Below are 26,041 nucleotides of genomic sequence, written 5' to 3' on the forward strand. Positions count from 1 at the left end.
CTCTGAACCACTTTGCCAGTCTGCATCCTAATGACAATTACATGTCCCATACTGATATTTCACTTTCAATTTTCATAGAATTAGTGAAAGCATTTAAGGAGTTAATGGAGGCATAGTACTTTCTTTAGAGAAAATATGAAATTAGATTAGAAATTAGATTGCCTTGAAAACATTACATGCAGCAAAATGTGCACTCAGAAAGCCTTCAGGAGCAATCATCTAAGCATGGTTTCTTGTGACTTGCATTTTACAGTTCCACTACAGAGAAAAAAAACCAAAGATCTGTGGCAAGATTCTGTTGTCTCCAAGAGGCACAGGGCAAAACTTTATAATTCAGAAAAACTGACATTGCGTCAAACCATTCTCCATCCTCACAATCCTAAACCACTGCGGGGAGCCATAAAATCCTCCTGGGACAAAACAGAGGGTAATAGCGGCCACACGGCAGCCTCTCCCTAACATGCTGCCCCACTCCAGCCCCACTCCCTGCACAAGGACTTCACAGCGTGTCCTCAGAAGGCATCGTTAGGTGTCCCTTCACCGCTTTCTACCAGGGGCATCGTCCCTTGGCCAGGAACAGAGCTTTTAGGGGGCCAGAGCAGGGATGGAGCTCTGATTCGTAGCTCTATATCTACCTTGTACGGCACGCAATCCTCTAAAGTGCAGCCAGCTCCTGCTTTGATGAAGCACTGTGCAGCGAGGACTGAAAGATCCTGTTTTTCACCATTTAAAGATGTATGATAGCAACAAAGCTCTATGTTAAAATATTTAACTCACAGAGAACTTATGGAAATTGTCTATTCAAGCTCAGCAAAGACATTAAATTACCAAGCTGTTCTAGGACAGTTGTGTGTGGAGAAAAGCCAGAAATGCTCCCGGATTGTAATGTTACTTACAAAGATTAGACTGTGAGCCTGATTCAGAAGCTTTTTATACAGATCAGCATGGTGAGCTGCAAAATGTTATCATATCAATTTCTGCAAAACATACTGTGTGTGTACATATAGATATAAAATCAGGACTTATACACAGCACATTTCCTGCCATATTTTGAATGGCATCTGTTTGTTTAGTTTGCTAAAATATGAAAAATAATATTTAGCAACTGGTAACACAATGTTAACAAGATTTAAGACTATAGCTCTGTCTGTCAAAATGCAGATAAAAGACAAATCCATCTATCTCAGTATTTTAATCAGTCAGATCATGATTTTGATGAATATGCAAATCTGACTGTTTATACACTATTTTCAGAGTGAAAGGAAACAAATTCAGTTCCATTATAGAATTAATGACAGTTCTGTCCTCTAAGATTAATAATTAAAACCCTACAAATATTATAATGATAGTGCTCCTTACTCCCACCCTCTGATGATTTTACTCTTTTTTTTTTTTTTTAAAGATCCTTTCCCCTTAAAATTGTCTGGCCCCCTAATTGGGGTGATTAATAATTAATGTCAGTCAGGAATATGTAATGGTCAACCAGGAACTGTACTTAACTGATAAAAGGGTTAACATGGTGCTTTCTTTTGTTAATTCTTTCCTTACTCTTCTACCAGAGTTGGCATTTTCTCTAAATTTTATGCCAGCATAGGGAACTCAGTGGAGTACTCCAGTAGTGTAAGCCCTTTATTCCAACGCTGACTATTCATACAATTTTATTCTGATTTTCATGATATATTATAGGATTGTTTTTAAAGCCTCAGGCGCTGAAGCCATTTCTTCTTCTGCTCCCCCCCCACACACACACACTACAAACGTAGACCAAATACAAGCTCAGAGAAAAGATTAAAAATGTGAAACAGTGCACTACAAACTCTGAGAAAGCAAAAGGGAAAAACCCAAGAGTTCAGCAATTATTTTTAATCTGATGATTTCTGAGATGATATGGGAGTGGCTGAGTCACAATTCCAGAATCCTCAGGACAGGCAACACTTCAGTTCAGAGAAAGGTTATAGCAAAGTGAGCAGAAGTTCAACCTCACCCATTAAGCCTACTTCCAGCACCAGGAAGAACTATCGTATTTCATTTTCCTGTGGCAACTAGCATCTGAATTGAGATCACTAAAACCCTGTTACTCAAACCACCAAAACAGCCATTTTTAAGAATAAAAAAAAGGTAGAATTTTAAATGTTTTGCATTATTTTACCTGGAAAAGTTACATATTGATTCCAAAGATGCTTATTTTCTCCTGAATAGGAAAGCTCTTCCAGAAAGACAGATGGACAGAGTACTCTAAAAATCATATTTCTTCAATAAAGCTGTTTCAGTTTCTTCCTTTAGTATCTTTAGAGGTGAATTGATCGTCCATGGGAATTTTAGTATTGCTTTGCAAATCACAAAGGAAATATTATATGTGAAATTAAATTAGCATGTCTATATTTCACTATGCAAGTAAGCTATCTCATGTGTCATTGATAGCAGTAAAACAAATATGCATGTGTGTATTTTAGCAGAGATGACCAGTTATACTCTATAAGCATTTAACGGTAGGTATTCCTAATGAAGCATGGTAGTTGGCAAACATGCTTATTACTTACCACACTAAGTCCAAGCAATTCTCTGTAAAAGTAGTCCATATTCCTCCTTTGTAGGTTGTCAAGATAGTGCTGAAGGCGAGTATAGGTGTAGGGGTAGCAATAGGCAAATTGGTAAACGTCATCCTCACGGTCAAAGCAAAAAGCAAATGACATGACATAGTTCTTCCTGTGGTCCGGACAGCGATAGTAATACACGTTTTTAGAGGGTATTCTTTGCCTAAAAAACAAAACCAACATACATGCATTGAAACATATATAAATGGACGTAAGATATCTGAACTAAAAGGCTCTCTAAGATTCATATTTCATCTCCAACAAATGAAGGGAATCAATTTGAGCAGCTGGGGAGCAGCCGCGCAGCAGCCGCGCAGCAGGCCCAGGGCCCAGGCATGGCAGCGGCAGCGGGACAGCAGGCAGCAGGGTCGCCGCAGGAGAGCGCTTCACCGGGCCGGCGAGACCCGCTCCCGCCGAGCTGCCTGGACGCAGAGCGGGGCAGCTGTCCACTGCTGCCCCCTCCAGCGAGCACGACCCAGCACCGCTCCATGGGCATCAGCCTGCCTTCGACACAGGCCTGGTTCTCCAGCCCCAAGAGGAGGCATCATTAATGAAGGCACGTCAGTGTGGGGCAAAACCAACCGACTGGCCCTGAGCTTGCGGATACCTTCATATTATTATTGTCCTTAATAGTCTGGAGATGTATCAACATCTAGCTCAAGAACGGAGGAAGAAGATAAATCATTGACGGGGGGAAAAGACCAAACCCCAAACCTTCAGCTGTGGTAAATAACCTAGTGCTAAATTAGAAAGCGAGGGAGAAACGAGTGTTTGGTCCTCTTTCAAACTGGATTGCTGCCCTTCTCAAGACTTCCGGCTTATACTGCTGACATTATAAAAATAAAGATATATAACGGTAAATAATTATAGTAGAGACATTAATATCATTGGTATTAAGATGGTATCTATTTAAGGAATAACAAATGTCTGCCTGACATCTTTCACCCAACTTCAATTATTCTTTTATTTCTCAATAGAAGTGAGAGAGATCAAACCCTTGTTCTATAGATGTTCAATATTTCTGTTTGTGCCCCTTCTGCATTTTGCACATGTATTTTCTACCTTTAGGTAGATATGAGATTCTCTAGGCATGCCATGTACTTGTAATTTGACGTAACTAAGTTACCAGTCATGTTCGGCAACAAAACACTATGGTCCTGCAGACTCTAACTAATTCAATCATACAACATTATAAACAGGTCTCATCTAATGATTGGAGCAGATCTCAGCTAAACTAGGATCATGGTGAGGGAAAACATAATAAGATTTACAGCCATAGCAGTAGTAATGTGCTTCTCCGTAATGGTTCCGAGAAGCCGGCCAACTGCGGAGCAGTTTTGGCCTTTCGGTGCTAATATGAAATAGAGGACAAAACCCTCCAATTACGCAGAAGGACGTGTTTGCCAATTAGCAGCAGTTAAGGAGTCCAATCAGCAAGACTCAGGAGCTACAAAGAGAAACAGAAAGGAATTGAGATGTTCTTGAAAAAGTACAATAAAAAGCCAGTGATGCAGTTAATTAGATTTGAAATAAGAATAATTTGCCCCTTTTCTTGCCCTGGTTCTTGAGCATTCAGGGCTTCAAGAATTTATTTCGGCATTTTTGGGGTAAACACGACACTTGCTTATCACTAAGATCTAAAACTGATTTTTAAGCCACAAATGTGAAGGATAGAAAAAAAAATACTTCCGAAATTTTCAAAAGCAGCAGTGGGGGGAAAAAAGGCCGCCAGCCGTCTGCATGCAGTATCCTAACCTAATAGGTTTCTCCAGTTTCTTAACATATTTCTATCATTCACCCTTACTCTGGAGTGCTATAGGACATCCCTCATTTGATCTCAAATCAAGCAGATGATATGGCAGTGGGTAAATGTATTCTAGCTCCCAGTCCTCAAACCGTAATGCAAGTTTAAACAGTATGTTGCTGAGTTGTTGAACTTTATTTGTTTCCAAATTAGCATGGGAGAAATAACAAAGGACAAGCCTTACTTTCTGCAATAAAAAATTCGTGTAAAATGAGACCAATAGGAAGAAATTCAGGATTTTAGAAAGGGTAATGGTAATTGAAATTCATCTGCTGATAGTTAATGTTTAAATGACACATAGTTCTCCTTGGTTCAATAACTTTCTACTTTTAAGCAAGTTGAAGACAACTTTTGTTAATGTATTAAAGGCACTTTTGATATTTTGTTCCCTTTCCCCTTCATTATAGAAGCTAAGCATCTGTTTTATTATCCACTTTGACACATCACTTTATGGCTGCATTTGGCTATTATGGCTAATCTTGATGTCTAGGACATCTGGTATTGACATTTCACTATCTGGTGTCTGACACAACAGCAGAAACCATCCTCAGCTCCTAAGCTTAAATTCACCCTCTCAGGGCAGAAAGTGCCCAAACTCTTAATTCAAACCATATCTTCCAAAAATAATTATAATAGTACTCCTGTCACTGCTAATCTATTTTTATCTCTCCTAGCACTTTGTCACTGCTAATCTATTTGTGAGTCATATAGAGAAAGAGAGTTAGTGTTTAGATACCAACAACACATCTTTACACACAGGAGCCTAATCAGATTCAGATCTTATCAGAGAATTAAAAAAAAAAAGAAAAAAGAAAAAGGAATGAAAAAGAAAGAAGAGCGACACAGTGCTAGCTATCACCAACCGAGTTTTTGATAACGAAAAGACATTGCTCAGTTCTTGAATTAACCTTTGTGTCCTAGACGCACTATTGTTTACTCTTTCCCTTTTTTGTTCTATGCCTTCTGGAAAAGGACACCCACACACTGTGGCAGCAGCTGCTCCTATTAATTTAAAGCTATTACAAAAATTAAAATTAAACCCAATTACTTTGGCTGGTTTATAGCCGGGGAACGGCTTAGTCTGATTGTTCCCTCTGGTTATGGACAAAAACAATATTCCTACCTACAGGCAGCTGCCAGTGGAATACTAATGCATCGAGGGCCTGGCAGGGACAGATTCAGACGCCGACTTTAACTGAATTTCTCAGTAAAGACAAATATCTTATCAAGGATCTGCAGAAATGCACCAACTTCTTATACCGTAAGTCACAATGAAGCTGATTTGTAGTTAGAAGTAGGAAAGCAAAATTACGGGAGAAGCCTTCAGACTCAGACTTGCCATTTTGCATTTCCAGGCAGCTAACGCTAAGAAATGCACCCTGCTAATTGATACACCACTGCCTGAATTTCATCACTTCGGAGCGGGTATTTAAAGGAGAACCACACCAATTCTGAGCACAGCCACAGAGCATAAGACGCAAGCAACTACTTTCCAGTCTGTTTTTAGAAATATATTAAAGAAACGAAGTTTAATATTTTACATGGTTTTGAAACAAATTCAGACTGCCTATTCTTAAAGATAAATACCAATTTTTTTTCTTTCAAAAGGAGAAGGAAGCACTGAAAGGAAGATTTCCCCTCTATTTTTGATTCGTCTTCTAGTGCAGCGCCAGTCAGACAAACGTATCCCAAGCCAGGGGGTTTGAGTGTCTTCTCCTCCCACCTCACAGGGGAGGGCTCCTAACCCAGCAGATTTGTTACGCTGAGCGTGAAGGTACGTTTGCTCATAGGTGTCTACGCGTTTGCTACATTGCACTTTGGAGTCTGTCCGTATACTCTGTTTTGGTAGTGTGCAATAAGGTCAAATTTGTCAGTTTACCAAAAAATTTGACTCCTCAGTCAATGTCAAAACTCTGAGCAACTTCAGTGGCCCCAGGATCTCACTCTGCTACTACAACAGGCAGTGAGTGGTATTCCTCGTAACTGAGCTTTGAAAATTGTATCCTAACTATACTTCTGTTTTCAATACAATTCATACTTCTGTTTTCAGTACAATTTTAATTTCAGCTCTATCTTAACCATAATTTTGAGCTTAAAGACAAACTTGTTATGTTTTATTCCTTTGCTTCCTTATTTCCCTCTGAAAACTGAGAATTAAGCAAGACTTGGGGGAACAAGCACCGGAGAGGTGGCATGGGGGTGGGGGTCTGTTCTTCTTTAGGTTTTAAACATTTAGTGCTAATCAAAGACTAGGGCCCTCATGTGGTACCACAATACAAATAATTAGAAAATCACAATTTTTAGAGGGCTTTCTCTCCCCTAATGCATGACCAAAGCAGGGAGCTTTTGCCCAGCCAAATTCCCAATGACTTTAATGAGCAGCCTAAACAGTCTTTGGACCATGTTTAATATGGCACTCATAAAGTAATTATTCAGTTCCTTGCCTCTACAGGACTGGGTTAGACATATCACAGTCAGTAGACTTCAAAGTAAAATGATGATCTTTGGAGGAGAAACAAAAAGCTGCAGGTGCTGTAGAAGATCGGTGGCCAAAAGAAAAATTAAGTGATCTGACTTGTAGAGAAATGCTCAAGAGGATCTGATTGCAATGTAGTGTTAGCTGTGGGGACACACTGTGGTGATCATTTCCAATTGCCATCAATTTGCAGATGTAGAGACACCCTTTAACAATTGTACAAATTTCCAAGCTTGCTTACGTAATTCATAGCAGTGGACCTGAATGACAACCTCAGAGGAAATTACACCCCAATTCTGGAGACATTTGAAGCACAAACCCTGATTCTGATTCGGTTTTTGAAAATAACCTGAAGGTATTTATTGACTGTACCCAAAATACGAGATCTAACTGTTCCTTCCAAGTGTTCAAATTTTATTCTTAAAGCTAGATGTCCCTATTTATTAACTGCAAGAAATCCAAGAAACTCTGGAGAAAATATAAGCAAGTTAATCATGCACTGCAAACTCTTTCTCTACTGGGAGGCAGCCCTTTCAAATTGAAGGCCTTACTGACTCTTTTCTCTGTTAGTCTAAGCCATTATTTTTTTTCTTGCTTATTCTTGTTGACAAGTGGAGCTGACCATCTTCAAAATCCCAAGCTTACAAGTGACAAAATAAGTTTGTAGGCTTTTTTCTTGCACAGAATTTTATATTTGATTCACAGAGCATGGAGTGACAGTGAATATGTCAGGTGGTGTTAAATATTTTTTGCAGACGACAGAATGGGTTTTGGCACAGCCAACTCAATTTCAGACACTGCAGAATAAGGCCTCTTTTTATTCTTGTTAGTATTTATTAGAATGTTCTCTGAATACATTTCCCATTTTTAATAGCCCCCTACGCAACTCAAAGTTCTTCACCTCTACAAATGTCTGGTTTCCTCTTATTGAGTACAAAAATCAAAGTTTTCTGTAAATCAACAGCTTTCTTAAAATCAAGAAATCTACACTTTGAGTATATTACAAAGCATACAGCTTTCAACAGTTAACGTTAATTGAAATAATTAAGTGAACTCTATAAAGATTGCTTGGTAATTCAAATAATTAAAGGAACTGTACAAAGATTGCTTATAAGCTCTATGCATTCTTTACAACTTCAAGGGAAAAACACTGAGTTCTTTACTGTTTTTTTCTTAAAATGTACTTAAATCTAAGTGAGCAATGAAAAGGCGGATTTCATTTTTTGGAGGAATTCTGTATTTTAAATGTTTGTAATAAATATGGGAAACCTCCAGTAATAAATATGGAAAACCTCCATCAGCACTATGAGATATTCTAACCTGGCATGCTTTTTATGGGACCCAGTTCTGCTTCATGCACATCAGAAGAATCAGTCCCATAAACTGACATTAAGGTAGGGAAAATATCCTAAAAGCACATTCCTTCCATTGTTTTACAGCCTGAAAGCCAAAACCTAGAAACAGATTCTTCTACCACCACCATAAAATTGCATGAACAAATGTTGTGAGAATAATTCCCCACACTTCATACACGCTGGGATACATTCTGTGGGAACTTGTTAAGAAAGATTTTTAACAAAACCCTATCTTCAACGTAGTGTAATGTTATGACAAGGAAAATTCAGTGGTAAGGAGAAACATGAAATAGAAAATAGCAATGAGAAATGTCCTTTGTTCTTTGATTGTAAAATACCTCAAAGACACATGGTCCCTGCCCATGGGCCAGACTTCTATGTCCCATGATAATGCGAATAACAAAAATGTAACGAACCCACTCTGTGTAAAACCAGAGAGAACCAGCAGTAGGCATTATTCCCCAAAGTGACAGGAAATGCCAAGGAAAGCGCATCCTGCGGGGGAAGCATAATGAAGCAGTGTGCAAGGGCCAGGGAGTGAGCCCTACCAGCAGATCGTGACTACGAGACATAAAGCAATATTAAAAACTTGTTACTGGATTCTGCTGGCAGAAATGAAAACATGCTTCGATTCAGCAAAATAAACATACCTTTATGAAGGGAAGGGCTGCTATATTATGAGTTGGCAAAAAATAATTGTAAGAATGACTGAACAACTTTTTAAAACAGCTTCATATCAGACAGGGCAACCCTGCACCCCCAATGAAGAGAAGTGTTTTAGGTTTTGTTTCCAGTTCTCCAAACCTCAGCACAGTTTTGTGGAAGGAGGTTTTTTTCAGTGCTGTCCACCTCCCGTTAGTGCCTCTCCCTGAAACACGAAGCATGCTCAATGAGGTCCAGATTCGGCACAGTGCCCTCTTTTGACAAAACACTTCAGCATATGTCTTAGGGGAGCTGTCAGCTGGTAGAGAAATCCAAAATCTTTTGCCAGCAGCATATACAAGTGGCCTCTCCAGTGGACAAGCAGCAGGTTTATCCTCTTTGCTCCCCCCTGCCTACGATTATAATCAAAGCTATGCTTTCTCCTCCATCTTTTGTTTATTCTGTCCAGTTGCTTAAGCTTATACTGCAGTGACTTCCCTCTGAAGCAGCTGTTCCAATACTGCAATTATTCTACGGAAACTCTGTTTAAACTGCAGGGATAATGAATGGTGCTGATTTTTTTTTTGCTGTCACAATATGATCTGCCTACTGACCACAAATGTTCCAGCCATGTATTGCTTCTATAAGCAATATTTCTATGCAGCACTTATAAAGGAAAGAAGAAAGAAAAGGAGACAAGCTGACTTTCCACAAAAATACCGGAATGAGAAGAGAATGATACAGTGGAGTGCGCCCTACATGCACTGTCATCCTTTCAAGAGGTCACAAATGTAAGACATGGAAGCAGGAGCCATTCCTGTCCTGAAATGCAGCTACTGGAAAAGGCAAAAAAGAAAGAAAAAAAAAAGGATTTAAGTTGGAAATGTTAAGAATTTGTGATAAGAAGCATTGGAAAGAGGGAGAAAACAAAGTCTTAGAATGCTGTACCACTACAGGTTTAAGCTTGGAACACGTGGAAGGGATAAACAAGGTTTTTTTGTAAGCAATTCAGAAAGAGTAGCCACAAAAATTGTTAAAGAAGTGGAGAAATTTCAAAGAATTAATTCAGCATGAATAATGATGCATCAGTAAAGGTGAGGACAAGAAATACTCCACCCCAGCATATAAATCTGAAAACCACATGGCAATGGCTGTCCTAGCTTTGACCTACACCAGACTCTCTGGCCATAACAGAAAAAGTTTACCGACAACTTCAGAAGGCAGTTTTTACATACCAACATCAGGGAGACAGAAACCATATCACCAAAAGAAATCATATCACTAACTAGACTAGAAAGGAAGTCAGGTCAGGAGACTGAAAGAAGGAAACAAGACTGGAACATCAAGCATACCAGCTTTGAGCTGGCCAGAAACCAGACAGTGGAATGACTTTGAATAAATGGCCTTTTAGGCCTTACCCTTATCTATCATCCATGAAAGAGAGGTGCTTGAGAGCATCATGTGTACTGGACAAATTTTAGAAAAGGTTGCTTGGTAAGGGATAGTTTATTCCCATTCAGAACCTCTTCAAAAAAATTGTTTCAATTAGATTTTACTCAGACAGTCAAGTCAAAGAAGTTCCAAAGAGTTTCACTAAATGTTTTACCCACTGGTGTAGTATTTTAGTCCCTTCATGTCCAAACTCAGCATTTCACCCCATTATTCTTTCCTGACTCTACTATAATCTGATATTTAATCCTTCCAGATTATGTTGACTGGAAAACACACTTACAGCATCATACAGACTATAAAATCGAGACTTTGCAATGTTTGGAGTACATGTTGGCCTGGGAATGAGGGACCACCTCCATCCCAAATTCAAGTCCCTGAACTGCACTACCAGTAGACCACTGGGTCATGCCTAATAGCCTCTTAGCCTCAATTACCTAATTAGCCTTTTCTTCACTTTCCTCTTCTCCCTTTCCCATCTGTTCATCTATTCCCACCACTCCCTGTTCTTCTGCAAGAATAATTTTTAAAATCTATGTTAACTTCATTTAGGTTATTCTCAGGTGACTTCCCTTGTATGCAAGAATAATTTATAAGTCTCATAAGAGTCCCAACTTGAGGAAGTATTTCAGTAATGTCTGAATTCTAAAATCCATGTTAAAAATGTTGATTTCACACACACTACATACAAAGCCAAGATTGTTAACTTACCATGTCATTTGGATGTGAAATTTAACTAACTACCAAAGAAAGAAGGAGAATAGACATGAGATAGGTTTTACCAGTTGCAGTCTGGCTGATCCTGAGCTGTCCTTAGGAAGTTCAGAAACCCTCTGCCAGCCTGAGCCTTTACAATTTTATTCCTCATAAGTATCAGAGCATCTCTGACAGTAGAAAATTGATGAACGGGACAAACAGGAAAGAAAACAGAAACCGTCATCACAGGTCAGACTTGATTAGATGGGCAAACTTCTCTATAATATTGCACTTTATCCTAACTCCTGTCTCCACACAATGAAATCTGAATTTGGTCATTTATTTTTAAAATCCCATTTCTTATGCATTCTAGCATCTTGCTCACTTTTTCCACCACATCATCATCTCAAATGGCTTCTGTTCTGTCAACAGCGATGCTTAGTTTTTTCCCCTTCAGTTAGAGAAGATTTTTGCATGGTTTCCTCCACATATTAACTTTTCATTTATCAGGACTGAAGCTTGTTTACCCATCTGAGCAGCCTGTTTAGATCACTCAGAAGTTTCTTGCAGTCCGCTACAGGCTTAAATTACTTAAGTAATTACATCATTTGTAAGTGCTACCACCTAATTCTTCACCTCTCCTCCCCAGATCATCAATAAATATATTAAGCACACGACATGATAGGTAACTTTAAAGAACGCAGCTGCTAGCCTTTTATTGTGATGAAAACCGGCCACTTTCGCCCTCTGTCTTTTTGTTTCCTTGTCGGTTTTTGATCTATGATGATACTTGCCCTGTCACCATATGTGACTACTTAGCCTTTTTAGCAGTGTCTTGTGACAGACTTTGTTGCAAGCTTTTAAAAAGTCAAAATACATTATGTCAGGCAGTTCTCTTCATAAGCCTGGGCTGAGACCTAAAGGTGAGGCAAATCTTCCCAAGAATTTCCAAGGGCAAAGGGAGCACAGGTATCTCATGGAGTGAAAGGGAAATAAATAGAAAAGATTGATGAGCAAGCCAGAAACACATTTCTTTTGCAAGTATTGTAATTATGATTTTAAAAGGCTTCTTTTAGAAAGGGAGTTGCTTCATTATGTGGAGAAAGTTCATATTTCTAATAGTATATACAAGTCTAGGCCAACTAACTGTCCAAGCAAGCCAACTCAGGCAAAAGTGTTTAGCACCAGTGTGCAAAGGTTGCACCATAAAAAAAAAAAAAAAAGAAAAAAAGGAGATTTGAGTTAAAATCTTTTGCAAGATGGGCAGGGTAGGAGAAGCTGCTTAGGTCTCTCCTATGAACTGAGAGTCTGTGTCTGGTTCTCAACCCCAGGCATGCTCTCAGGCTCTTCCAAGGGCTGGAACAAGAAAACCGCTGCAGGAGGTCATGCAGTCAGGGCCAGGAGGAGGGCCCAGCAGCGCTGCGCGTGGCTAGCAGGGAAAGGTATGGCTGCAGGAGCGAAGAGCAGCTAACAAAAATACATCACAGGTTAGCGCATCCTCAGTTTAGCTAGGCACCCAGCAGTCCTTGCTAATCTCAAACGGTGAATGAAGGCAGGTGAACACAACCAGCTGGCCTCGCATCGCCTTGCTAGATGAAAGGACTATTGTTGCAATTACACTTCAGCAATTAGCTGTTGCTGCTCCGCATCTACATTGTCAGACTTCTCTTTTCTCCTTTTTGTAAAAGCATTGTTTAGTAATTCATCTAATTCTTGCATGTCAGTGGGAAAAACACTCTCTCTGACCACCAGTAAGTTCAGTACTGTTTTCCCAGGTTTCTGGGTATGGGATGATGTCAGTGTATTTGAATTGACCCCTTCCTTAAATTTAAAGCTGGCCCTTGCTGCTGTCAATCAAGTCCAGGGAAAAAGGTTACCTTACCCTTTTAACCCTCCTCTCTTTTCCACGCGGCTAGGACTGGTTATTGTCAGAGGAAGGATGCTGGGCTGGATGGACTTTTGGTCTGATCCAGTATGGCCACTCATATTTCTTTTTATGGGCACATTCACAGAGTTCTAAGTGATGTAGTGAGACATGATTTTTCTTTGCTGAAGCTGTGCTCATTAAAGTCTCTCACACCACGATCTTCCAGGTGTTTTATTATTCTCTTTTAAATTCCTGTTTCGACCATTTGCAATGTGCAGATGTAATGCTTACTGGTCTAAATATAGGATACACCCCAGATACTTGCCAGCCCTCTGGAACAGAACTTGGTTTTAATGAGACTGCATATCTTTGTTAGCAGTGCAGCTAATTCCTTCCTAAGATTCTTCAAAATTCTTTTATACATAAATCATGTGGGGCTGATGATTTACTGCTTTTTAATTAATCAATTTGCCCCATCTTCTCAATCTCTGATAGTGTCTCATCTTTATTCCCAGAAAAGAGCAGGTCTACAACAGGTTCCTCCAAAACCTTATTCGCTATAAAGACTGATTTATGATGCAGAACCACCTGATTTCTTTGCATGAAAGCAATCATTTTAAAACATGTACAAAATGTGACAATGTGAGGGTAAACAATTTAAATTCAGCATTGCAAACTTTATTTTCTCCCCAGGCTACACATCTTGCACATACACAAATTTTATTCTCCATTCTCCTCCATGAGCTCCTTTATATTCCCTCCTTCCATCTTCCTCTGTTAAAGAACTATTCTACAACATCCCCATTCTTGAGGCTGTCGCACAGTAACTATCCCCAAGCATGCTCACGTTTCCACTTCTGCTACAGAGAGAGTCTCTATGTCTCCATTTCTTGCCCACACCAGCACGTGGCCTGTTATTAGCAATGGCAGTACTGGGCTACCCCTGCACACCAGCACTGCGCTGTGCAGACCTACCTTTTTTGTCCTTCATTTCTCCCATTTGCAGACAGCATTCAGAGCTATCATATTAAACACAGAAGCGGGGAAAAAAGAGAAAGCTCATTTCTTCTTAGCTAAAAAGACATAGAGAACAGCAAATATGGCAAGCCCATCTCTTCAAAGACAAAAGTGAACACACATGTCTTGCAACAGCACATCAATACACTGACTCTCAGATCAAGAGCTACTGCTTTGCAGACATCCAGCCCCCCCACCAGCTCCAACACATCCTGATCTCAATTCCTCTCCCCCACTGAGCCTGGCTCTAAGAAGAGAACACAACGATGGCCAGCCAGACATTTTGGTCACCAAATTCTCATTTCAATGAGGAAAAAAAAAAAAGTAAAATTTTCTTGTTACTTAAATTCTTTGCAAGCTTATTCACAGTGCTCTTTTTGCCAGACACAACCTTAGCAGGCTTTCTTCTCTAGATGATAAAGATGAACCCACTGCAAAGGTGTTGGCTTCAGTCTACAGGGGAAATAAAACTCAGTTCCCTCCTCCTCTCTTTTCAAGCATTCCTAGTTGCTGACCCATGGAGTAGTATTGATCTAAGAAGAGACTAAGTATCCTGCTCTCTCGGTCACTTCTTATTTACAGTACACACGGAAACATGTAAGCAGAGGGAAAGTTAGAAGTACAGAGACGAGGCGGCCAGAAGCAATTGTACACTCATGGGATTTCTCATCCTCAACACACAGCTAAAAAATGAGATGCTGCAATGGCTGATGCTATTGAAGACAGGAGAAAATGAAAAATGGTATGTGTAGCACTAATCTTGTTTTTCCAAATTGTATGCGTGATACCAACCAGGCCACTCCAATCTTTCACAATAATAGTTCCAGTATCATTTTTCTTTATAGCCTTTTAAACATATATTCATTTCAGGAAAAATCTGGGGTTTTTTTCCTACCTGAACAGTGTCACAAAATGTAGCAACTGCAAACCTATGCATATTTTAAAGTACAGTCCCATTTCACCGGGCTGAGTTTGTTCAGAATAGGAAAGCGTTATGTCCCTCACCCTCTTCTGCAGTATAACCAAACATGACGGTGAGGAGAAGGGAAATGTAGGCTACATTTTGTTAAATTACACAGAGTTTTATTTAGCCTTGAAAGACTTTTAACAGGTAATAAATGACAAAGCTCCAGACACTTCTCTTCCTCTTTACATTGTTATAAACAGAGAGAGAGAAGGTACACGCTGCTCGCAGGCAGGTGAGGAGGTTGCAAGGCGGAAGTACCGTGGGAGAACGGTGTGAAGTGACATGACAGACATGCAAAGTGACTCATGATAGACGAGTCGGCGATCACCAGTGCAATGTGGAACTTTATTAAATAAAGTTTTGCCAACAAAAGTATTTTTTCTGTGCTCTCAGTTCCTGAAGGAAGCGTAATCAGTTGAAACCAGAGGAGACTCTCCCCGCTCACACCCCGCCGCCCGCCAGCGACTCTCGGGGGCGAATCCTCAGCAAGCTGTTGGAAGTCAATAGCGCTATGGTGATTTAGAGCAGCTAGTTTGAGCTCCAAGTGATACATATGCGCCTGCAAAAACTATACCTTCAATGATTTCTAGGCACACACTGTAAAGCTCCAGATGGGTTACTTTTAAAATCGCTGTTCAAATGTTTGCATTTCCAAAGCCTAATCAATGAGATTATCTCAGCTGATGCTTCAAAAGTTACTATCCCAGGCCCATAATCACATATTCCTAACACTGCGGCTGCTTGCTGGAAGAAGTGTGATGCCATGAAGAGGACATAAGATTTCAGATGAGAAAAAAGTGGGCAGTTAACATCCTAGAAGCAATTCTTATGTCACAGTCTCCAACAATAAAATTAAGAAAAGGAAACAGAGAAAAGATCTGAGACGTTAGGACAGTCTTCTATGTTTATCAACGTTTCCTGTAACGATAAGCACTAGGTACTCCAAAATATAATTCTAATATTAAGTCATACATTCAAGACTTCAGTGAAAACTCTCTTTAACACAAAATACCATCAATGCAATCAGCTATGTGTTTTTGTTTTGCAGAAAAGTAGCGGGAATGTTGCTCAGTTTAATTTAGGCTTTTAGACTACTACCACTACTACTACCACCATCAGCATGTTAGACCACCTTGCATAGAAAATAACAACCTACAGAAAAGCCAATAGGACTCTCAAGGCATTTATCTGGGGCAAGGATCCCAAAATCCATTTTACATTTGTCTCAGGCATTCATCTGTTCCACATTTCTCAAGGTTTGGCCCAAATATTTACGCCAGTTTAGACAAGTAAGGCTTTGTAGCACTGACACTTATGTTAAAAATAACAAATTATACTGCAATTGTACTGCAATAAGGCTCGGTTTTTGAAGCAAAGCATCTATAAGTAATCTTCCTAATAGTATCAAGAAGCATCACATAAAAGATTCTTATGTAATATTTATGTTTAGATAAATAAAAAGGCAGATGCAAATAAGAGAAAGCAACATATGGGATACAAAAAGTTTTATAAGCAAATAGTCTACAAAATGCTGCATGTACTATGTATTTCCAGGAGAATGACAGGACATTTGTCAGTACACTTATAGCAAATGTTTGTAAGAATACTTGACATGTAATTTATACAGCTATCAAGTTAAACACACAAATGGTAAAAATGTAGGTTGTAGTAACTTTAAATATTTAAAGGCTTTCAGCAGGAGTCACAATTTCTTATCTGTTGCTTTTTCAGGCTACACCATGCATCGAAGACTGTCCTTCTGGTCTTTAAATGTGACAGGAAAGTATTGAGATTTTATGTATATACATATATATGTATATATGTATGTATACACACACACACATATATACATGTGTTTGTTAGCTATTATGTTTGGCACTTCAGCAATCCAGCTATGTAATAGGGAAGTAAGATTAAAAATAGGGTATTTTCACTGTGATAACAGGGAAAAATAGATACCCATGCACTAAATTAAAAAAAATTGCATCAAGCTAATGTTTAGTGTACTGTAAAACAATAACTTGAAATGTTTGTAGAAGACTGACTGTTCGCATCAATCTCTCTTTGCATACAGTTGCACATCAGCTTAGCTTTAAGCAGATGTATAGTCCTACTGAATGTGAGCCTCAATTTTAAATAGCATTCATTAATTAGGGTTAAGTATTAACAGACAGGAAGGTGGATGTCATTTACTATTCCATCACTGACTATAAAAATTCAAGGACAGGAAAAAAATATACTGAATGGTCTTAAAAGATAACAGTTAATTTTAAAAAAAGGGAGCCTACATACTATTTTAAAACACAAAATAAAATGGAAACAAAAGAGCAAATACTATTTCCATATTAAAGTATATTCATACAGTGTATATATATATATATAAAGTCCCATTCCTCTAAAAATGAAAATGTAAAGAAAACAAAAGCTCTTTAAATATATTTACCTGGATTAGAACTGGAAAAAAAATATGATAAATGTTACATCTTATAGCATTTTCAAGTGGATCTGATCACGGTCATATTCCTTTTTGAGTCTCTGTCTCGGAGAAGAAACATTAAACTTGAAGCTCATTAAACACGAGGGCCTGGCTAGTTACAACCGTTGTGGGCAGATATAGCACACGCTCCGCACACAGTACTGCGAGTGCAGAGAACGGGCAGCTGCAGCATTGCTGCTGCCCGAGTCCCGGGCGTCTCCGCAGCAGCGGCGAGCGCCTGCTGCGGGTCCTGCCCCGGGTTCGCCACAGGAGCCCGACGCAGGTTCTCCAGGGAGCGGGGGGAAAGGCCAAGCCACCTCCGTAACTCAGGGAAACCCAACCTGAACGCAACTTTAAATGGCAGATCAGTTTGCACCATTGCTGCTCGCAGCCGGTCTCCAGCACTGATTTATCAGAATACAGCACGGCTTTTAAGCGACAGGACAGCTATCTCACAAAGAGCCAATACAGAACTGCCTACCACTGTTATTATTTTACAGCTACTAGGATTAAATTCAAAACAGGCAATATGAATGGATGCAGAAGAACAAAAGTATTGTTTTAAATTGAAATTTCAATCATTGGAAGGGAAATTAAACAATCTCAGGAACGAGTGGAAACAGTGCATGCCAACAATAACCCGGTGCTTTTGTTGCACAACTGTCTAACGAGCGGCTGAAGGCTCTGGTTTGTCAGATGAATTCACTGTAACTGAGCCTTTACCCTAAAATAAACACTGATCAGCTGAGAGTTTTTATAGCTATATAGTATCCCAAGATTTGTATAAGTAGGGCAAGCTCTCAAAGGTACATATGAGAAATGCTGCAAACCCAAAAGCAAAAAACCCAAAGAAAGGCTTATAAATGCAAAATGTCATACCTACAGAATAATGACTCAACAAGAACTCTTTGACAACTGCCTGAGGTAGATCTAATGGAGTTGGGAAATTTAAGAGAGGTAAGAAAGGTGGAGTAACCTTGCTTATTAGAGCAAAGGATTGAGCTGGAGAAAGCAAACAAGTCGAGCCTGAAGAGCTCAAGTGCCTTGAAGCTGTTCTGCTTTTTCCAGATCTATCAGTTGGTCATATAAAATATATTACCTTCAACTTATATCCACTTTCCTACATCCTTTCATCATCATAGTTGCAACAACACTGCTGCAGCAGCTTCATAACTGAGCACACTTGTTACAAGTTAGCTTTGAATCCTGTTCAGTCTGTCCCAAGAAAGCACTTCCAAAAGACTTGTTTTACAGCTCGTTTCCCACATTTGTGTCTCATGATCTTCCCTCCCTTCCACTAGGTTCCAAAAACGCAGTATCTCTCTTTGCTAATGCATTTCTTCAGCAAGACTAAGCATGCAAAGCTCTACAACAGACTTCCTTTTGGAAGCCATGACCATAAGAAAAGTGTTGCAATTTAGAACAGCATCTCAAAAACAGAAGTGTTTTCTATTTACAAAAACCTCACATTCAGAGCAGAGACCTTATGTGTACCCTTAAAACCTGACCTATCTCCTAAACTGTTCTTTCAGCTATCATTCCCTTTGAGTTTATTGCTCTTTTCGATCTTCTGAAGATTTTGTCTCTCCTTTCCCTCTCCTGAGCTGCAAGAGGAGTACTTGAAACATCTCAGAAAAGCTTCAGTGCAGTTTTCCTCCTTCAAAGGCAGAACATTACTGGCCAGCCAGCTGACCAGGGGATCAGAAACCTAAAGCTTATAATGGACACTTGTACTGCTACACAATGGCGACTGGCATACCTGACTTCAGTTCTTGCAGGTATTACTAAGTAATATATTAAGCCCAACTAAACACACAAATGTTCATGTAACAGTCATAAAATTAAAGACCTCTTTTATATTTTTCACTGTGTCTGACAGCCCTGTACACTGGAAATACTTCTATATTAGCATTTAAATATTTTTGTTCCATCTCCGAGAACAATTCTGTCTCTTATCAATACCTTGCTGGATCTCACAAGCCTTTTCAGACCAGTTTCAGGCATGTAAAGAATAATGAAAAGTTCAGAAATTTATTTTGATTTCCTGCAATATGCTACCCAACAGTTTTCTGTTGTGTTATATGACCTTTCTGCGTAGCTAGTGTTTTGCTATTGATTTTAATTACTCAGTTTAATTTACTGCATGCCAACACAAAGCTGTTTACTCCTACTTGCCAAAATGTTGTCGTAGTCTCCCAGAGGAGGGCAAAATGAGAAAACTGTATATGCTTTACAGTTACATGCTATTCATTATAAAGAATTTAATAGATTCACTTCATATAAATGTCACTGCTCTCACATGTAGCCACTAAACACACCAAAACAACATACAGAAAGAAAAATGCTGTGCCAGTCAGAAGGGAAGTAGAATATAAAAGCCTTAATTTATGAAAGGCTTTGACTTGAAGCAGTTTAGATTTTCTGCTTTACCATTCCTCTCCAAACAAGTGAGGGAGTTAGGACCATATGTTCCCCTTCTGCATAAAAAATTCATGGACAGAAACAAATGAGTCCTAGAACTACACAGCTATTACAGCTGCAGTTAAAGTAAATTCTACCTTGCCCCTATAATCCAATTGCATGACGAGGAAAAAGGAGCATTAATTTATATGGAAAACCAGAATTTTTCTGCATACTCTCCTCTGCCTTCCTCCTCCTTGCTCCATATCAGAGAAATCAAGAGACAGTATTATGCCCAGCAAAGCACTTATTTAGAGGAACCTACAGATATTACAGATATTGTTTCAAGGAACTTTATGTTGGCCAACACCAGAAGGCAAAGGAAGCTCACTTCTGGGGTAGGAGCTCAGCCCCGCTACCCAAGCGGCACGCTTTCTGATCCAGTTACTCTGTAAGTAAAGACAGACAGATAGGCATAGTGGGGCTGGAGGAAATCCTGCGGAGTCTCTCGGTGTAAGAGATGGCTCTTCCCATGGTTTGGGAACCCTGTACATAAACACATGAAACCTTCTTTTCTCAGGATAGCAAACACTAAAAAGAGGAGATAACTTCAATATCTGCATACCAGCTCATGACAGTTCTGGTAGATGTCCAAATTTACAAGAGAGTTAACTTAGTCACCATATGCTTATTACGAACAAGTTTCTTCCGTTCTCTCTTTCTTTCTGTGATCCCAGGCCACTAGAACCCTGTTACGCTGGGTTCTGAACTTTAGCTTATTAACTGCACCAAAAGTTAGCTTATAGCTCTCAAAACAGTGCAGTCCTAGTATTTGCAGAGAACTAGATGTAGAGAAAGGGCTGAGTAGTACACACAGGTAGAGAAAAACACCCATGAAGAACTGAGCACCATATTCTTACACAATGAATAAGCCACATTTTTCCAAACACCAAAAGATTGTGCGTATCCAATGTGAGCATATCCTGAACACGACCAGGAACGTGGAGAACAAAGAAACCACGCCAACGTGCTCCACTGAGAGAAGGAGAATGGCTTTGGGTGCATTTATGTCACGATCAATGGAAATGGTGCACTACTTACTCTAAGTTTATAATAGTCTTTTACACGGTATCCAAACACCAGGTTATCTATCAGCTCTTTGACTTCAACTGTATTTAAAAAACAGGACCATCTGACGACAGCACTGTATTTTAAAAGGCTGACCAATTGTACTCAGTTACAGAGTGCTCTTGAAAAATGACAAGAGCTTTGGACCAAGCTGAATATCAAGATGGTAACTGCTAAAAACATGAATATCCTCTGGGTATATCTTGCTTGCTGCATGAGAGAAAATCTTCCTCAGAACCTTTCAAAACTGTCTTTTGAATTAGCAAAAAAAAATTAGATTGAAAAAATCAAAAGCATTAATTTTTCATGATGCTTTGTATTTGTTTATTGTGGTTTTGATGTTTACCATAATATCCTTCCAAAATTAGAGGTTTTAAGCTTTGAGTCTCACTACTACAAAGCATCCGTATAAGTACAAATAAGGTCAAACTCTCAAAACAACATTCATTCAAAACTATAACGATTCATGCTGAAAGTATGCATAGCTCAAGTGTTTCTCTTGGCCTTAAGGTAAGCCATAAAATGAAGAAGTCTTCCCCAAAATCTAGCCCTGGGTTTTCTCATGAAGGGACACATTTACTTGAACATTTTCATAAATCTGCTCAGTTGTAATGAAGCATGAAAGCTTAGTTATTTTGAATTTCTTCCATGAGTGCTTTGTACAGCTATAAGATCAAAGAGGTTTTATACGAGAGAGACTCTAGCTCAGAACACTGGCTGGTTGTTTAGGGCTAAATCCACACAAAAGACTTAGGTTCTTGATCACTGTATAGAAATTCATAAACCTAAAAAAAAGTGTATCTGCTCCCTGTCTAATACAGAAAGAGTTAGGCACCTCCAGATGGGATCCACTACAGTCAGCATACATGATAATAGGAATGAGAAAATTTCATATGCTTTCCTCCTCTATGGTCATAGGATAGTTCTGGTTGGAAAGGACCTCAGGAGGTCATGAAATCCAGCCTCCTGCTCAAAGCAGGGTCAGCTATGAGATCAGACCAGCTTGCTCAGGGCTTTATCCAATCTGGTCTTGAAAACCTCCAAGGGGATTCCCTCCAGGGGAGGGACTAACCCGTTTGCCATTGGCCAGGCTCAGACAGGAGCAGCCTCACTCATCGCATAAATGGTTCCATTTACAGGGAGTGATTCAGAAATTGATTGGGGAAGAAGGGACTCAGTGGACATCACCTGCACAGGGAGATGTGAGCAAGGTTTTCTCTCCAATAACCATATAAATATCTGTTTTCTGCAAAATCCAGAAAGTTCTCTGTGCTCTGATTACACCCATCAGACCACAGCAGGCTGAGGAATACCCAGTTTATAGATCTTGTCAGGATCCCCTGCTTAGGACTCAGCTACTGACATTGCTATGACAAGCATTTATGAAAACGTCCAGACATAGATCTTTAAGCCCCCAGGAATTTCAGAAGTCAAAACATAGGATCTTGTAGAGCACAAATGCTTCCAAGACTAGACAGCAGCTAAGAAAGGATTTTGACAACTCCACTTCCATACTTGGGTTTCAAGAACAGGACTCAGGCAGGACACATGCATCCAGGTCATTATGAGGATGCAGCTTCTAGATCAGACAATTGACAAAATAATGCCTAACATACCAAATGGTCTTCCCAGTACTAAAACACAGTGGACTTGGAGCAGGCTCATTAACTGTCCTGAAAAGACTAAATAAATACGAGACAAAAATGAAGCAAAAAGAATCCAATATTCAAAACCTTATTCCCAAATTCTCCAGGTGGCACTGTGTACAAAATTATACATCTAAACTTAATGTCTAGTCCTCCAATACCCAGCATTATTAAAAACCCCAAATCTGAAAATGTTTACCAGCAGGTGTAATGCTTGCTATCATTAGCAGCACTGATCTAAGAGAACTGCTTGCCATAGTAAATCAGAGAGACTGCTCATGGCAGTAAGTGTTACGCCTGGAAGTAAGAGTTTATAGATGCCAGCACAAAAAATTACATACTATGGTTTTCTAACTGTATCAGTAATAAAATGCCAAGCTATACTGTGAAAATTTATGCAAATTCTGAAAAAGTATTTGGCATTTTCCTTTTTTACATGTGTGCTGTATATAGATCCAATGAGGAAATGGACGTCTGTTCCCTCCAGCTCTGTAAGAAATAAATTAGATGTGGTGAATAGCATATCGTTCCATTCTGCAGATTATTTTTTTGACCACTGGTAAGTGATTATTAATTAGTATGCAGTTATGAAGCCTGCTCTCCTACATGCTTTCCAGGGTTTACCATCCCCCTCTAGATCAGTCCTTCCAGTTGCAAATATGACCACCAGCCATTCTTTTTGCTCAGCAATAAAGGCCCAACTAAGAACCCCCAAATAATATTTTATTATCAAGAAAACTTGGGAAATAAATAATAAAATCATGAAAAAAGGTCATACTCAAATGTGTATACTATTTCATTCTCTTTTCAGTCCAAAATTATATACATCTGGCTAAACAGAGAAATGACACTTGTCCATTGTTCTAAAATGGAGAAGAATCCTTGCATTTTTGGCAGCTGAAGTACCTAACCAAGGAAGGATCTTCCTGCAATTAAAATAGCTAATTAACCTATCTCCCACCCCACCCAGATGGAACTCACAAGACTCTATGCCTAATGTGACAAGCAAAGTACAGGTCACTTCTTGGCAGCCCTCAAGTAGCTGCAGGTTGACTCTTGTAAAGCCCTGCCTGTGCTCCCTGGGCCTGCCTTGAACCCAGCCGACCTCGCCGAGAAGGGAACACAGTCCCAGGGCCTCAGTGGAAGACTCGGATTTAGGAGACCTGTTTTCTGTCTTGATCTCTCCTAATGTGCTGTTTTATGACCTTTTGAAAGTAATTTCATCTTTCCCTGCCTTCATTTCCTCCTTTTAAGTAAGGATAACACCCCCGTCTTTTAAGATACCTTAAAGCAGATATATTATCTCATCTATTGTCTTTAAAACAGCAAGTTTGTCACAGATGCTATTTCTGTAAGAAAAACCTCCTGATTTAAAAAGGGCAAGTGATTTCTTTGGTTTTGTTTTCAAAAAGATAATTGCCTTTTTTTTTCTTTTTTTTTTCAGGTCCTGTAATTTACTGAAGACTCTTAAGTGGATCTTTAGGACACAGAGACGTTACCCTCAGGAGATCAGTGAAAGCTGTATTAGATCTTTTTGACAATTCTTCATGGATAGCAACTATGAAGTTCTTAGTATGACATGCACTAAGAACGAAATTCTAATATGGCTTGCCAATGAAGGGCATTTCTAACTAAAAATACAATTTTTCCCCATTATCTGTTACAATAAATCAACCTTTACCCATAACCAACTTGGTGACCTTTACAACTTCTGAGCCCAGAATTTCCATATGAATGGGCCATGTTTTTTCTCACAATAATCCCAATTCTCTCTCCTTGTTAATATGGTTGCCCCTGCTGCTGCAATAGCTAATCCTTTTGAGAAGCCAGCTAGCAGGACCAGGGTCTGAAGGTTCAAAGGTCACCCCCAAACTGACATCTCCCCAGTGACAACATGGGATGAGCAACGACATTAAAAAAAAAAAAAGTAAATTTTATAGATTTAGTCTTCTCTGCTGCTGACAAAACTACTCTTTATGACCTTGTAGCAGGTAAACACCTCCTATTTTATACAGTATCTAGTAGATATTCTGCTAGAAAACTTGTTTTTTAAGATTTATACTGCTGGTTGTACTGCATTTAAAAATACATTGGACTACTCTATTTATTCCTCTCCTCTTCCTTCTTCATAATAATACCCTAGATACTTAGAAATGGTATCACTTTTCATATATGAAAGTGGGCTTTCTGCCAATTTCTTGAATTTAGATCTCTACTTGACCTTCTGGTCTTCTTTACGATTTAGAAGATACGGATCTGTTATTTTAACTGGAATACATTTCACTGTATACAGATTCCTAGAGTGTCTATGGTGGAAGTGCAGTTACATACAACATATTGCTTAACTTGACTTAAACAGTTAAGCACTACTCAATACTGATTTGCTCTTACAAACCTCCAAAACCGAAACAAGCCAAAGGTATACGTAAAAATTACTACGTCCATTAAGGACTGTCAGACTTTCTCCCAAAAGATCAAAGACCTTTTAAAATACTCAGTATCTTTTGTAAAATACTCTATCCCTCAAATGCATACAGCAGTACAGAGCAAAATACTTCACGGACACAAAAATAAAAAAGCTTATGTTCATAGGTTCTCGTTACGACTTATCTCTCTGGAGACTGTATAAGACAATGTCTTTTCCTACTGCAAAACCTTTTATATGTTCTGTTCAATCTGGTTCTAGAAAGAAAAGAGGCCATTTTATTTCTAATATTGCAACTCAGAATAAGGCCTGTATCTAAAAGATGCAAAGTGAACATATGCACATGTATATATGTTAATTTACACTATACTGTTACATCACCTAACAAAACTAAAAAGTAACTGCCCTGTTTGCTGTTGTTGCTGAACTGTCACTAAAATAAAGCTCGCTTTCTTACTTATATATATATATAAAAAACATTTCTGTTAGAAGCTGTTTTACAAAGATGGTCTCCTGAGATTATTTTACTTTGACATTTGGTCTACAAAGTCCAGTTTAGTTCAAAAAATAAAATAAATACAAAGGAGCTTATCTTAAAAGACACACTTATATAAGAATATTTTAATCAGAATTTCTTATACGGTTGTTTTTTCATTGACGTTCAGCAATTTGCTTCTTAGTATGCTACAGCTACCACGGTGCTACAAAATAACCTTGTATTATACTATTTCTGTACAGGGGGAAAAAAAAAGGAATAGGTATGTTATAATAAATTGCAAAGGTGAAGGAACACTTATGTTACTGTTTCCATTGCAATATCATAGCTTTGCTAATGGCAGCCTGCTGCGCGGATAAAAAAAGAAAAAGAAAGAAAGGAAGAAAAAAAGGAACGAAAAGAAGCCTGGTTAATTAGAGTACAGTTGCTGCTTTATTGCAGCATTACTGCTAAGTGCACTGAGATGCCTTCCCATAGGCAGGTGCCGGTGGCTGTACAGCTCATTTAGCCTGGGTGAGTAATGTCAGTTCAGGAGGAGAGAAAGGCTTGTGTCTTCAAACTTTCAATCTGCCTCCATTATCTGTGATCAAGGTGGAACCACAG

At 39.1% G+C, this 26,041-nt stretch overlaps 1 protein-coding gene across 1 annotated transcript in view; it reads right to left on the reverse strand.

The window, feature by feature from the left end:
• LOC106491608 (BEN domain-containing protein 5) overlaps nt 1–26,041 on the reverse strand; it is a 608,958-nt gene that overhangs the window by 220,428 nt on the left and 362,489 nt on the right. Inside the window, exon 5 of the mRNA XM_067301224.1 lies at nt 2,541–2,757. Coding sequence (XP_067157325.1) covers nt 2,541–2,757 — 217 coding nt within the window. The remainder of the gene's footprint in view (nt 1–2,540; nt 2,758–26,041) is intronic.

This window comes from Apteryx mantelli, chromosome 8, assembly GCF_036417845.1.
Source record: "Apteryx mantelli isolate bAptMan1 chromosome 8, bAptMan1.hap1, whole genome shotgun sequence".
NCBI classification, from domain to species: domain Eukaryota; kingdom Metazoa; phylum Chordata; class Aves; order Apterygiformes; family Apterygidae; genus Apteryx; species Apteryx mantelli.